The 15994-nt window shown below is 37.6% G+C and overlaps 2 protein-coding genes across 7 annotated transcripts in view; one reads left to right on the forward strand and one right to left on the reverse strand.

The window, feature by feature from the left end:
- The window catches only part of GPSM2 (G protein signaling modulator 2), a 31101-nt gene extending 30324 nt beyond the window's left edge, over positions 1-777 (reverse strand). The window contains exon 1 of one of the 2 annotated variants that reach the window (XM_064515791.1): positions 465-777. In XM_064515791.1, the coding sequence (XP_064371861.1) occupies positions 465-757 (293 nt within the window). In that variant the 5' untranslated portion in view covers positions 758-777. The remainder of the gene's footprint in view (positions 1-464) is intronic. The other variant, XM_064515792.1, reaches the window with a different exon arrangement.
- Positions 765-15607, forward strand: AKNAD1 (AKNA domain containing 1). Of its 5 annotated transcripts, none has more exons than XM_026118709.2 (16): positions 765-1056; positions 1640-2810; positions 3799-3931; positions 4068-4219; positions 4333-4392; positions 4885-5018; positions 5372-5507; positions 6172-6341; positions 6834-6936; positions 7581-7684; positions 8976-9061; positions 9287-9409; positions 9499-9609; positions 10576-10657; positions 11523-11670; positions 12680-15607. In XM_026118709.2, the coding sequence occupies exons 2-16, from the start codon at positions 1698-1700 to the stop codon at positions 12797-12799; spliced, it is 2775 nt and encodes a 924-aa protein (XP_025974494.2). In that variant the 5' UTR covers positions 765-1056; positions 1640-1697; the 3' UTR covers positions 12800-15607. The 5 variants fall into 5 exon arrangements, with proteins under 5 accessions (XP_025974494.2, XP_025974517.2, XP_064371858.1 ...); XM_026118732.2 differs by having other exon boundaries at positions 11523-11649; XM_064515788.1 differs by having other exon boundaries at positions 11590-11649.
- The last annotated feature ends 387 nt before the right edge of the window (positions 15608-15994 follow it).

Genomic DNA, 15994 nt, shown 5'->3' on the forward strand with positions numbered 1-15994 from the left:
CGTTACCAACTTGCTTCGGAGAAACACGGATAATTTCTCAATTATTCACAATCAACAAAGGCTGGTCTGAGAGCTGCACGCTGGTTTCGTTCGCAAAAAAGCGAGGTCACCGCCCTCGAGCTCTCGTCTCATCACTCGGGATTCTAGAGCACTGCAACAGCGCTAGATGTTGGCAGCCGTAAGACACACCCGAAAGAAGGGTCGCTAAAAGACGTCGGACTTCAGGCTCCCGAGGCCGGTTACGCGGGGAGTTTATTCGCCTACAAATGAGGCCGCTGCAGCACGGGGCACCAGGGGCGCTGGCCCCGCCGCCGGGCCGCGCTCCGCAGCCGCCTCCCCGCGCCCAGCAGGTGCAGGCCGGGCCCCGCCGCGGACCCTCCCGCGCCCCGACGGCCCCCGCGACGCGGCCCCACCCCCCCCCGCCGCCCCACGACGCTTCCCCCGCCGCCGGGGCCGCGCCTCACCTCGGGGCCGGGCCGCCGCGGGCTCGGGGGCCGCTCGCCCGCCCCCCGGTACCGGAGTAGTCTCCAGAGCGACCGCCACAGCTGGGGCAGCGCGGGGCGGGGCGCGGCGGGGCGCGGCCCTGCCAACGGCGGCGGCACCCGCCCACGCGCAGCCGCGCTTCGAACCCGCCAATCGCCTGGCGCCCCGCCCGCCCCACCCCCACCCCACGGGCGGGGCGGCCAACGGCTCTCCCACGCGAGCCGCAGCGCTCGGCGCACGCGCCGCCGCCCCGCCCCCCGGAAACCCGCATCATTCACACGAGCCAATGGGGAGGGAGGGCGGGGGCGGTCGCGGCGGGAGCGCCACCCCCGTGTGGCCCGTGCACCGCGCGGTGTCGCGTTTTGGGGGGCGGCGTCGGCTCGGGTTACCGGGCGCGTAACGGGACACCGCCGGCTGCGCCACCCCCGCGGCCGGCGGCTGCTCGCGGGGGTCTAAACAGGAGCAATTTCCAGCCCCCAGCGGCCGGTTCCGCGGACAGGAGCGCTCAGAGGGGCAGGCGCGGCGCGGCCACCGTTACTGGGCTGCGAAGGAGCAGCGGGGACGAACGGCAAGGTAATGCGCGCCGCCGCCGCTCTCCCTCATCGGTACCGACTGCACAGGGAGCGAATAACGTCCTGGGGGAGCGAAGAAGGGTGGGGATTAATGTTGTACTAAAATAATGTACAGCGTTTTAGGGGGTGAAAGGGGGGAAAGGAATTAATTTGGAAAAAAAAAAAATTCTTTAGCCTCTGCACGCCAGAGAATAAAAAGTATCTCATAGCCGTGAAGTGAAATACGAGAGGCTATATTTTATTACACACGAGGTTTTCTCCCTACTGAAATCGTATTCCAAGTTTTCTGCGCTGCTCTCTACTCGGGTAGCAGGTTTCTGGTCTCTAGCACTGCAGAGGGACCTTACCTGGCAGTGAGAGCCGGACTCGCCTTTCCCAGTGCTTCTGCTGTTTGTGGTGCACTGTTTCCTCCCTAGCTTATCCCGATTTCCACTAGTGTAAGCGTGAAAAGAAAACAGCCCTGTCAGGGCAATTCCTAGTAAAGACTGTAAATCAGAGTAGCAAAAAACCTGAGGTAGGTAAATAAATAAATCCTATTCTCAAATGTATTTAAATATAAAATAACTATTACTCATACCTTACAGATTTTGATCCATGCAATAGAAAAAGTGCTCTCTCCAAGCTGAGAAGCTATGACATCATATGCCATATAATCAGGATATGGAGACTATGAAAAAGGGCAAGCCATCGGACTGGATGAAAACCCCAACGAACAGCTCATTTTTAAATGAATTAGACTGTATCACAGACACAACTGATGAGGAAAATGAAGACTTACCTTATGATGGAGACCTAGGAATAACCTGTCCACCCAGTAATTATTCAGATAATTTGAGTGACTGTACTTGTATAAAACATATTTCCGATATTTTTTTAAACATATCCTGTTCTGAAGATAACAAAAATATAAAAGCAGCAGCAAATTATGAAACTCATCCACAACCTGAAGAAGTTTTCAGTTATCATACATGCGCCACCAAAACAACTGGAATTTCAGTTGAAATGCCTGGCAGTGAAGCATCTTTTAAGAAAGAATTACCTGTGGGTGGTTTTAGCAGACCAGACAGGCAGGAACACCTCACTGACTCAAAAATGTCCAATGTCCTTTTGCGTCATTTTTCTAAGGGAGAGTTAATAACCACATGCCCGTTAATTGAATGTGAGACTATACCAGAAATATCCTTTACTGAAAGTATTGATGAAACTATGAATAAACTTGAGACTTCAGAACTTGCCAAATGCCCTTTATCTCATGAAAAACGGACAACTAACTTTGAAGAGTATCACTTAGAAAAGCACAAGAAAATAAACACTGGTGAGAAGGATCAAACTTTGCTAAACAAAAATACATTTGTTTCAAAGAGATCCATTTCTGCTACTTCTGAGTGTGGGTGCATACAAGAAAGTTCACCACTAATTAGTCAGAATGAAGATACACACATCTTTCATAACACTAAAAAAGAACAAAGAGATCCATTTAAGAGAACAGGTTCATCTCACAAGCTCAAATTTAGCCAAGGTCAAGTTCATTATTGCCTTCCTGATTTCTCTAAAGTTGCTCTAGAATTTAAAGTACCGAAAAGAAATGACAACAATAAATCAGTTCCTATCACTGAAAGGACAAAAACCTTCCCTATTTTGCCAAGTAAATCAGTAACTGTGAATGACACTGAAGACGACAAGAACTATTTTGATTCTGTTGAAGTAGAGAATCAAGAAGAAATGACAGTTCCAGAATTATTGCAACAGCTAGAGGTAAATAAGGTGTTTTAAGAAATTCTTAATATCTGTAAAGAGTGATGTTACCATAAGAAAATATTTTGTGTCCAGCAACATCTAACATGACTAGTTCATGCAGAAAACTATAGATATCAGCAAGTATATCAATTCAGTTAGGAATTGCTTTCATGAGTAAAATTTTGTAGGACTAGATTTCTATGACACTTCTATTAAAAATATTTAACAAGGTTCTGCAGTATTATTTGTGATTACAAAGCATCCCCTCAAATTATTAGGAAATTCACTATAAACCATTTCATTTTTCATTGATACTCATTTCTAATATTATAAGCAAATACTCAAATCCACCAGAAGTACTTTAAATTGAAACTTTTTTCCTTAAAAAAGTATTTTTTAAACTGTGCCCATACATATGTTAAAGACTTTTGCTTTACTGTTTTAAGATTTCTTTTATCATGGTAGCAATTAGATCGTCATTTTTCAGTTTCACGCCCTGCCATGGAGTTCATTCACAGAGCTGTACAGATGCCTAAGTCCTTTCCTAGATTTGTACCTTAGTAAAATTATTTGAGATGTAACAATGTTTAATAGTTCTCAGTTATTTCCTGGCTGTATACAAGATGCTGACACAGCATGCTGATGCCCAGAATCATACTGATCATTTGAGATTTAATCCTCAAGTAAATCTCTCAAAACAATAGTCTTCCTTAATTCATTCTCTTTTATCTTTAAGATTATAAATATTCACCCAAACTATTTTGTCATCTTCATATTGTTCCTCCCATTTATGCAAGTCTTCTAATTTTCACAACATAAAATTGACATTTTAAGTATCTATACAATGAGACACTATAAATTTTATCAAATTATGGGTTAGTTACAATAAACATATTTCATTTTATTGATAACTTGTCCTGTGCATTGAGCTACTTGTAAATTTTTTTAGTTAATGTCCATAAGTGTTCTATACAGCATTTCTATAAACAAAGTTTTCATATTTTAGCAGATACTTCCTCAGTCAGATTTTCCAAATCCAAGTTTTGCCATTTACTCAAGAGGCACTGACACATCCTCTGAAGTCTTTGCATTACATGCTCCTATTCCTATGCAACCTATGCTTGGTTTGTCTGAAGCAGGTAAATGACGTTACAGTGACTATACAAATGATAATTTTATTTGATGTAAATTTGACCAGACTTTTATTATATTTTATGTAAAACAAATGGTTTGTGCAGAAATTCCAACTGATTCATCTTCTCTTGTGTTATGTAGGATTACAGTGTGGGGCAACAGTATCAACATTACCATCAGCTGGTACAGTAGAAACACACTGCCTAAATCCTTCCAATTTACTGCCAGAAATAACACAAGGAAAAAAAATGACTCAAATACTAAAGGAACAAACAGATCAGCTGAGAATGAGAGTAATAACCAGCTGTGTTTCAATATATACTTAGCACTGATGCTCAAATTTTATATTCATTTGGCGTATTCACTTTAAAAATCCCAAATAAAAATCTGAAATTTTCTCTTGAAGGTAGAAGACTTCTCTAAACATATGACCCAAGAGACATTCCTTTTACAAGACAAATATCTGGTAAATCAATTTATACATTTTTAGTCAGCTGAAATGCACTGTAAATGGTTGTAGACTTGCAAATCTATGGCCAGATACTCAGTGTTTTCTTCAAACAGATGTTTAAAAAAAAAAAATCTCTCTCTCAATCTCATATTGAAATTATGAGCGTAAAAATAGAAATGAAGGTGTTCAGTAGGTGGCTGAATTCCTAAATCTGCTTTAAGGACGACAACTCAAAACTGTTCGTGAAAGGCCTTAAATGGCCATAAAAATTATGACTTTTGACATGTAGGACGTCAGTCCATAAGTCATGGTTTAATATTTTACTTGTACATAATACAGCAGCAGAGATTACTTAGTGGACATACACAATGCAGTCCTGTTCAGATCAATAGCAAAATTCTTAACATCACTGCAAATAGAATCTGGCTTACATAGCATAAGTAGCTATCAGTATAGCTTGCTACATCATAATGTCATTTACTATTGAATTATCTCTTATTGGTGAAGGTGTTAAATCAGTTGAAAAGATGCCTTGATGCCCTGGAACAGAATTATTTAACTGCTAGAGAGGAGCACCGTAATTTACAACTGCAGAACTACAAGGACAAGTCTATCAATGTTGGAAAGTTTGATCCTGAAAGGTTAGAAAATAAGTACTAAGTAGTACATCAACACATTCTCGATATTTTCTGAGTATCTTACAACCGTTAAGACATTTGTCCTTAGAAAATTTTTCAGAAATGAAAACATTATCTTAATTTATATGTGGTAAGCCAGAAGTGATTTGGCCAAAATTCATCTCAGGCTTTACGTATCCTACTTACAATTGCAGTATCTAACCAATTAATTCAGGTATTTAAATGGACTCAGTGAAATCTATGAATTTATTTTTCTTATGGATTGTTTATTGCAATACCCAGTATTGTTACCCCAGTAAGAAATAAAACATCAGCTTACAAAGGTTTCACTAACTGTGTACTGCAATTGTGTTTAGAAAGGTGGAAGGGGAAATATTTAGACTTGGCATGCTGCTTGAAGACATCCACGAACAGACTGATGACCGCAAACGTGGCTTGTCTCCTTTGCTTACTCCATATGAATCTGCCCATTCATCGTATTCTCTTTGTGAGGTAACTTAGTGAGTTTTGCCATTGAAAGACAGCATTAGTCTCTGTTTTAGGAATGCAAATCTCATTGACCTCCATGTGGTTGTAGTCACCTAGTATTTGGAAAAGCATGATACTTCTAGATAGCATATTACTTCAAATAGTTTTTTTTAATGAAATATAACCTTCATAATATTTCATTAATTCTAACTGAAACCTAAGTAGAAACACAGCTATATTGACTGTTTTTAATCCCAGCTTCAAAAGTATTTGCGTTCAGAATAAGAAAATGAGCACCTATTTTAACTTTTACCAATTTGTCTTTCTGTTTTTGCAAGTGAATCACTATCATTCAGTTTGAAGAAAGTGTTACTTGGTTTGTCCAAGATTCTCAAACTGCAGAAATACTACAAGAAGAAATATATTACTGTGCTATAGAAAACAGAGTTTACTGGTAAATATAGTAACATTTTATCCTGGACCAAAAATGCACAAAAAATGTTGTGGCTTTCTACAAATCTACAGATGATTAAATATCACCAAATGCTTTCATTATCAGTATTTTAAAAGCCAGCTTCTCTGAATCCCAAGTTAGAGGCATTCAGAAAATGCTAGCTCGTAGAAGTCATGTACTTGCAATGCAATGATATATACTACATATGTCTTACACTATGGTTACTTCGTACAGAGCTCAGGAAATTCAAGCATTAATGATCCTCCAGAAAGAACAGCTATTGAAACTGCATTTCTTCACAAGAATGACGAGGTGGAAAATACAAGTCATACAATTGATGTAATCCCACAGACAAATCATAAACTTCCTTTAGAAGGTGACAAGTGCAATCCTTACCCACATGTGTAAGTATAAAACTCTGACAAAGCTATTGAAGTTATAGCAATTGATCTATAATTATTTGCCAAGTATAGAAAGTTGAGATGTCTGAAATACATGAGAGCAGGTGGAGTATTTCCAGACTAAACCTCTTATATAATTCCTTAACCACATACCCAAGAATTCCTTCCAGTCCAGCATTCCTACTTTGAGGTCCATAAGGCAGATACTCGCTGAAGCCAAAAACCCATCAGTTTCACTGGGAGTTAAATCACACCTCTGTATAAAGTTTATTGCAACCACACAAATTCAGGATGTGAATGACTAGCAAAATTATTTCCTGTTTGTGTGATATTCCAAATTTTACAAAAAAATGGAAGGATGCAGATACTTAGATAATTCCTGTCATAGCTTTGTGAAAGGGTTCTAGAGACTATACCTGCCCTTTTCGGGAGTATTAGATAAATGACAATCATCTTAATGAGATAAAAAAAATAAAATAAATGGTTTCTCCTTAGCCAATTGAAGTTACAGAAGAGCAATGAATCAACTCCCAAAAGAGAAATGGAGCCTCTGGTAAAAGGAGGTCTGCTAGCAAATAAGTCTTCTCCAAATGTAATGGTATGATATCTGTTTTCATACTCAGTTTATCATCTTAGATGAACATACTCAGCTTTATTGAGATCATTTATCACTTACACAACATTTCTCCCTTCAGTTTTTTTGCACAAGAGGACAGCCCAGCTTTTGAGCTAATACAGCACAGAACAGCATTGCTGAATTAGCTGCCAAAAGAGAGACTTAAGGAAAGACTTTCTGAACATTTTTGAGATTTGCAATAAAGATGGCTTCTCTTAGGAAAGACTTAACTGTGTTGGCTAGCTTGCCTTTATTACTTTTTTGGAGGAAAGACCTACAACCAATTGCTTGCCAAAAAACCCCAAAACAAATAAAAAAACCAAACCACCTTTTGTTTTAGTTTTAAGGCATGACAGAAATGAACGAACATGTCCTAATCCTCAAAGCTACACTAAGCCCTGTTTTATATTCCAACCACAAAGATTAAGAAGTGTTCAAGTGTTTTCCAGTCTGCTCTACAGTTAGAATTGTAACTAGGAAAATCAATTTGTAGGATTGATGCCAACTAAAAGCAGTATTAGAAGTGACATGCAAATGATACCACTGTTCACACTATCTTGTTTGATACATACAAAAAAAAGGTAAACAATCATCTATCAATTTGTTTTGCCTTCTGGGTGCAACAGAGATTTCTTTCACCTGAGGAAATACATAGTGCTGAACGTCTTGGATCCCACAGTCAGGGTAAATTAAGTCAAAAATTTAATGCAGATGAAGTACATACAGAAAGGTAAGTGTATTACATATTTTGCCTAGTTGCAAAAGTAGTTTTCTACAGCTAAATTGATGCATCCATATATCTGTATACTGGATTCTGCCTGAAACACTGAATAATGTATTTAATACATACAAAATGACAGGATGCTATAGTAACAAGCAGCTCTTTGTTGTATCACCAGTATATGCAACATACCAGACCTGGGAAATGGCAAAACTCTGGTTGATTTTATTAAAAATAGGATTATATTTATGTTACAAAGCAGCCCTTCTCACCAAGACCAATCCTTTACGGTGCTTAAATGGCACAAGCTTATTTTAATAGCACATGAAGAGAACAGGCTTTATATTTAGTGTCTATTTAGGGATACATTTCAACAACCTGACTAAGGATGACTGCGGAGTTTTTGGCAACTAAAAATATCTGAAATAATCATTGTCACGAACTAATCTGGTGGCCACGGAGGGATAGCATGTTGATAAATCCATGTAGATTTCAAATATAAAGTTCAATCTGTAAAGTTTTATTTACAGAAATGTCAATGTGATAAAATAATTCTGTATGGTTTATTCAGGAGTTTGCATTTTTGGCAAATTGTATCTCCATCCAAAGCTAGATCTTATAATATGTGCAGTGTAGAACACGGTATTCTTCTAAATATACTGAAGGAAGAAGGTAAGCACAAGAGAAATATGCTCTCAGACTATCTTATTGAATATAATTAGTATTTATCCAGTAAAACTCACCTAGCTTCCAGTTTTCTCTCTTATTTAAGAAAAATTAGCTCAGTCTTCCGATTACTGTTTTCACAAACGGGTGGAAAAATCTCCAAATAGATTTGATGATACTGTATGCCTTAAGTTGAAAATATATTTTACAAATATGGCAAACGAGGAACTATATTCTGTCAGAAGGTATGTCTCAGATATTCCTCTAATTCCCTACAAGCAATACATTTAAAAACCTTAAAAATAGCCCAAAGTTACTCACTCAGAAACCATGTCATCCTTACCCTTGATAATATTTTGATGTAATGTGTGGACACTTCTAAGTAAATACACAGGATTTCATGACAGTTTGCTATACAGAGAAGGGGTTATCACCTTTTACTTAAAGCATGTTTAACAGCCAAATCAAAGGATTAATTTGCAATTGGTTAACTTTAAATTTAAGCTTCTACTTACCACCTTTTCAGATAATTGGTATGAATAGAGTTTTTCCCAAGAGTAAATTTGCTTTTTAACTAAACAGCAGTCAAACATTTACATGTAATTAAAATCTCATTCTGTTTTCATGTTCAAAGTAACAAAAACATCCAGGAAAGGAAAACTGGAAGAAGTTCAATATTCATTCAAAGAAAACCAACCGATTTATCAGATACCAACCTGAGTAAGTAGCAATAGCATGCAAAGGCCAGAGCTGTGCTTACACCTACTACTCAATCTATGCATAAAATGGAGAAAAAAACCAAAGTACTACTTTGAACTGCAGTAATGTTAATGGCAGTGAAGGGCTCAGAAATTATGGTACTGAAAGACAAATAAGTACCTAGGTAACAAGCCATAATTTCTAGTATTTATTTCAGACCTTTTTAATACATTTTGGGGATTTTAGGCAGTGATTCAGAAGACATCTCAACCTGTGGTTCTTATAATGATTCACAAAGTGAGGAATTTCTGAACCATCGGACTGAAAATTACAAGGCATTCAGTACAAGATTACATGGAGAGAGAAAAGGTATAATGATTGCAAAAATATTTAAGCCCACATAAAAATATTGCTGTTTATAGTGTCCTGGTTTCTAACCTCAATGTCTTTGTTTTCAGGAATTAGACACAGATGCACTAGAGGAAGTGGAGATCAATTTAAACTCAAGAATTACAAAGAGTTTTCTCAGTCTTGTGCCCTATGTAGAAATAAAGTTTCCAGTTTAACTTGTAAGTATGAGGTCTTACTGAAATAATTACAAAACACAAGGTACATTACAGGGCATAAAGCCATTACTGCCTGCCCATACCAGTAGTTATAGTGACAGGCCAAATTTAATTTGGTGTGAGCAATCAGTAGCACTGTATCTAAACAGTGGATGGTAAGATCAGCAAATCCCGCTCTTACATACGTAGCTCAGTTTAATTCCAGTGCACAATAGCTTTACCCTTCTCCGGTTCTTTGTCAGTCATCCCTTCCATATTTCACTTGTGACAGGAATAGCTCCAGTTTTCCAGTACCACATGGAAAAAAAATAATAAAACCAGACATTACTCTGCCAACTTGTTTGGTGTTAGCTGTCATCTAATGTAGCATAAACAGAAATTTCAGCTCTGCACTGAAATTGTGTATGACCTTCAGCAAGCTCAAGGAAAGCCTAATATTTAAAGACATTGAACATCCAAGCTTTTAAAGTCACGTACCTCCTAGATTCCTCTCTCTCCCTATCTGTACTATAGGAAGAAGTAATGCATGTTTCAATAGCAGGCAGAAAGTATAAGTTAGTTACTTCTCTATATTCAGACTATAAATTAATACTACTTGGATTCATAGTGTTTTAATTATTAGGATTATAGTAGTCTGTGATCACACTACACTTCCCCCCCCTTGCAGTCTTCCACTGTATGGAGTGGAATACAAATCTGTCTACATTTACTGAAGAACCAAATTCAACAAGAAACCCAAAGATAATTTGGTCTCATTTACAAAAATTTTCATAACCATATTTAAGTTTATTCAGCAGTGATATTAAATTGAAAATTAAAAAAAAAACACTGTATAGAAGATGTAGCTATCATTATCATAGTTGTTCATGGCAACTGAACACATGATTTATACTAAACAGAAAAGTGTTTTAAATATATAGGAAATTACATTTTTCTGCTTTTGACTAAACATGGCTTCAACATTTTCAGCTTATTCACAGAAGAGAATCTCCACTCAAAAGGCTTATAGAAATAAACCACCACACCAACTTGTAAATAGACTTTCTGAAAGGTAAGCTATAGCAATTGATATATATAAGCAGTAGAACAGTAGATGTCATTATTAAAGATTCAACATGGGGAAAAAAAAAAAAAAACCACCAGTATCATAAGCAGTGGCAATGCTTTCCCTTTTGCAGAACATGCTGTATATTAGAATTTTACTCACTAATGAAATTAAAATACTTACCATAAGAGGAAGTGTAAGTAATTCTTAGCGTAATTGATCAATCTCTCTAACTCAATGAAGATTCAACATCTGTAACCTCTTTAGCTGACATACTTTTTAACTGAAAAAGAAAAAAGAAACCCTTCACTTTAAGAGGATGTCACATTCACAGATCCAGGAGTGAGTTTGTACTAGTTAAGAAGCAATTCTGTTTGCTGCCAATTGTTTCTTTAGAAATAACAGTCCTTGACATTAAATTATACTGGGAGTCTGAGAAGTAAAATGGCTTCTTAACTGTTACACAGACTAGACTAAAACCTCTAACAAGGTTTTTGTGACCATAGTTTTGAGAGCATATTACACCATGGTAGTAATTGCCTGGATGTATAACAACTGCACTTGGGAATCAATGACAGACTACTTTGTGAGAGATAGTTACAGCATCAAGGAAATGACAGCCCTCTGCCATTATGAGCCATTTCCTGACCTTGCATTCTGCAGTGTTTTCTATCTCACTGCAGTACATATGCAACACAAGTTATGCTGGACTGCATTTTATAATTAAATGAAAAATTCTATTCACTATAAAATTAACTTGCAAACAAACATGCTAACAAGGTATAAATGTCTAATTCATAGTTTGAAAATTCATTTGGTTACTAAAATTGTATATATTTTACTCTCTCTATACTTTATATATGTCCTTTAGGCAAAACATAGAGACTGCCAAAACCTGCTATTCAAGCATGTATGATACAGTTATCCTTTCACCTCAGTGCCTACCCAGAAAGAAGACTCCTGGAAGCAAATCAGCAGTCAACATCAGAAACAGAAACGTGAGCAATTCCAATGCAAACGTAAGAGTGAAAAATTAGCACATTAACAAAAGAAAACTCAGGAAGAGTACATTCTGTCATGGTACTTTTGAACATCCTTAGAAAATTATTATAGTCTAAGCGTGTCTTGTCCATTTGAAGAGAACAGAATGGGACAAGAGGGAATAAGAAAAAACCTTGCATTTTAGATGTTTTTAATGCTACTTCAAAATCACTTATGATTTACTATATTACAATCCAAATAAACTTCAGTATGAGGTATAGTACTGTAACTGGCATGAATACAGGAGACCATTTAAGTATTATACAGTAGTCTCTGTAAGAGATTCTGCATTGTGCTTCTCAGACATGAAGAACTTACAGAGCTAGTAGGTGGAGAGTGCTAAAATGGCTTTAAGCCACCTATACACCCTTACTCCCCCATCACAAGAGCTTCTTCTTGGCCTGTAGTTTCATTTAAACACTGCAGACAGTATATGCACATTCTGGGCCACCTGGATGTTCTAAAATGCTGCCACATCTAAGGATTTCACTCTGGTATATTCCTTCATACAAGTATTTTGGAGACTTTTATACAGGGACTAAATGCCGTAAATGGGGAAAGGGACCAGAAAAGGAGGAATGGATCTTACCTCTGGAATTACGTTTTGTAGACTGAAACAAGAAGTGTCAACCCTAGCCACACTAACTGCTACCAAAACTGGGGGTGTAGGAAGTGGGACAACCCTCCCATACTACAAGCATGCACTACATTGGGGCTGCTACACTGGGGCTGCTACTTTAAAAAGTAGCAATATCCCCCAGTGCAATGGATTACACTAAGAGAAATAAATAGCAGACACCTCCAACTTGAATCCTGGAGTAGTCTACTACATGACTCAGAACTTTTACTTTTCAACATGTATTGGAAAAAGATCTGTTGAATATGCCACAAAAGAACCTTAAGCAAGCTTCCCTTTCATTCTGTTCTGTACCTATGGAAACATTTGTCTTTAATATTGGCATGGCTATATTTTATTATTCCCAACAGATTATAAGTTCTACTCTGGATCATGCCATACAGACAGCAAACAGTTTGAAGAAAACTACAGAACGAATGGTACAAGCAGTTTCAGAAGATCTAGCTAAAGTTAGAAGCAAACAGCTTTAACTACCCAGTTTGAAATACTGTATTCTTTTGCTCTTTGATATACAAGTATATTTCTACAAATACAGAGTAATAAATACAAAGATCAGAAAGTCAGCTCGTTCTGTGACCATTACTACTGGAGTATATGATGGTATTCCACATGTTTACATACAGTCTCAGAAAGTAGAATCAGTATGTTGGCCAACCCCTGTTACTGCTCTACAGCTGCCTTCTTTCTCTAAGCATTCACTTAAGGTAGCTTTATAAAAACTGTTTTGAAAAAACAAGGTCAGTTTTTAAACCTTTAACTTTTTTTGTTGAAACATGAGAATAAGGATATCCATCATTATTGCATATATTTTTCTCTCACATCTTAGCAGCTGCTTAAGTGCACCAGCAAAGGAAACAGTCTCTTCTCAAACATCTCTGAGCATCACACTAGTATAGCGAGTCATAGTTAACATATGTAATTAAGTGGCACACACATTGAGAATGGTTCACATTTAAGGTATTTCCTTGCATGTCTCAATAACTGAGTAATACCAGCTGTTGTCCATGTATTCCCAAGGGTTATATTGCCAGTTTCTCCACTGCAGTATCCTTACCTTCTCTGACACATCTGGCATTGAGAGTTTAGCTAATGGTAAGTGGGTTGCAAATTTCTGAAATACTGCAAAGATGCAATAGGCCAAGAAAAATAATTACTTGTATTCTAAAATCCAGTTAACTGTAGCGATTAAAAGCAAGCAGATAGCAAATAGCCTTGTATTGGGGATGCTATTTGTTAAAGCAATTCCAAAGTATTTAGAAACTGACTGAAACTGCCCCTTTAAGGTAGAAGTGAGAAGCATTTTTAGAAAGAACAGTTTTCCAGAATCCCTGAGTGGATAAATCAAGCAATGGATACAGAGATAACCTAGACTGGCTTCATACAAGCCATTATAGCTGAACTTGCTGCTGCGTACCATTGATTTATAAACTTGAGTCAATGCTTTTTCAGGGCTCCTCTACACTCTACATCCAGTAGATGTTAACCTAACAGTATCATTAACCTTTCTTTTCTCCCTTAGGCTCTTACTGCATATCCCTATAACCCAATTTGCCTCTGCTTATTATCTTAAGACTTAGCTTAAGACAAAGGTGCAGAATAACCAAAGGCTGACTCCCCTATGCTAGATTAACGTTTAGAATGTCCCTGTTACTACTTTGCATAGTGAACCTAATAGGACCATAGCGAACCTGCAGGATTCGTAGATCCAATTAAAAGAAGAATACATAGAAAGATTTCTACGCTGCAAACAGCTGGACCTTTTGTTTAATCTGGATCACCAAAACTGTCATCCTGTGCCTGGACAGCAGATGCCAAGGGAAGAATATATTTAAAGGGACAAGCACTTAGTAACATCTCCTCAGAATACTCTGAGCCTTCAGCAAATTGCAGCTCAGTCATTCTGAATCAACAGCAATATATTTAATGGCATGTAATGATTCTTCTCTCATGAGTTTGTCAAATTGTTTCCACATGTGCACACACACACCCCTCATATAATTTAAGAGGGGTCATACTTTGCTGCAGGGTGTCTTAGATTCTAAAGGTCCTTTTGTTTTGAACCTGACAACCGCAAATTTCCTTTGTTACTTCATACACTGAAGAAGAGAGTGTCTACTGCCTCTTCAGTCTCCACGCCAACATGATTTTAGAGGCCATCACCACATATCCCTCAGTCACCATTTTTTCCCCTTCATCAAGGCTCCCACTTTAGTCAGTCATACTTCACATGGAAATTGTTCCTTACCTTTGATTGTCCTTTTGGTCATTTCTGAACCTTTTCCAGATTTAACCTAAATAAGAAATAAATTGCACTTGGAAATATTTGTCTTTATTGCCTAGGGTATCACACCAACATCATTGCTTATGTGAATGTGGGCTTACATGTACAGGTTAGGTATCTATTTTATTAGAAGATGCGCAGTAAGAGAAAAACAACTTTCAAAGTTATGAGATACCTCTATGCATGCACTCTAAAATGTTAGGTGTTGGAAGGGAGAAGTTTATCTTAGTACAACTCTGCCATTAGTAAAACAATTCTTTATCTAGAAAAAAAAGTAGCAGAGAAGATACAGGGGGCAGAGGGGGGATTTAAGTAATCTTTACATTCACTGTACAGAATTGTAACAAACCAGAACCTATTTTGGATTACATTTTGCTAACTATCAGATTTCCTATCTTAAAAGCATCTCTATTAAACCACCTTTATTAGCATGTTCGGATTTGCCCTCTAGAGAAAGAGGGTGATGGATTTCAGTATTAAAAGCTTAGTCTTGTAGTTATCAGCTGTCAAGTTTTGAGCTGGTGATAGCACTTAAACCCAAAGCAGACATTTGGAGAAAGTCTAAAAACTGAATATGCAGAAGTAGTCCAACATTTCTCCAGCTGGTACTTCTCCAACTCTCCATAAAAAATTAACATTGATACAATGGGTTTTATATAGGAACTGAAACTAGTTATTTCAATTTGTAAATTATTTTGTCCTGCATTTATTGCTTTTAAGCTTTGGGAATAGGGAAACCAAATCAGTTTACAGTTATGTATAGCTTTTATACTGAACTTGGGTTCTTCTTGCCAGCAAAGCATAATTATATACAACTTAAGTATCATTGTTTACTACTGATTCCAAGATGTACCTCTTCAGTGAGAAAATACCGAAGATCACATTTGTTCAATATGTATTTTACTCTGGATTTTTATTTATTCTTAGAAACTGGAATTCAAGAAAAACAACATGTATAGATACTTCAAATAAAATTAAGAAGTTTTGGTTCACAGGATGTTTAATGAATAAGTTTAATTAAACAGGGTTGTTCCTGTAGTCCTACTGAAAATAAAGTCAATGTATGTTAGATGCCTAACTCATCTAGATGAATTTAAAAGCTATATCCACTTAATCTCATCAAGCCCCACATCCTGCAAGATTTTAGCATCATTAGATAATGTTCTTCTCTTATACAAGGGGGGAGGGGGGGGAATTTTACCTTTTTCCACCTTCTAATGAACTTTGAATGAACTTACCTAAAAAAAAAAAAAAAGAGTTTCTCTCAAGGTACTAGTTAACCTGAGGACAAAAGTAAGGGCAGGCGCTTTTTTGCAACACAGAAAATGAACGCACTATCAGTTGGAAACATGTAAATAAATAAATAAAGAAATAACACAAGTAA

Source organism: Dromaius novaehollandiae, chromosome 8 (assembly GCF_036370855.1).
Source record: "Dromaius novaehollandiae isolate bDroNov1 chromosome 8, bDroNov1.hap1, whole genome shotgun sequence".
Lineage (NCBI taxonomy): Eukaryota > Metazoa > Chordata > Aves > Casuariiformes > Dromaiidae > Dromaius > Dromaius novaehollandiae.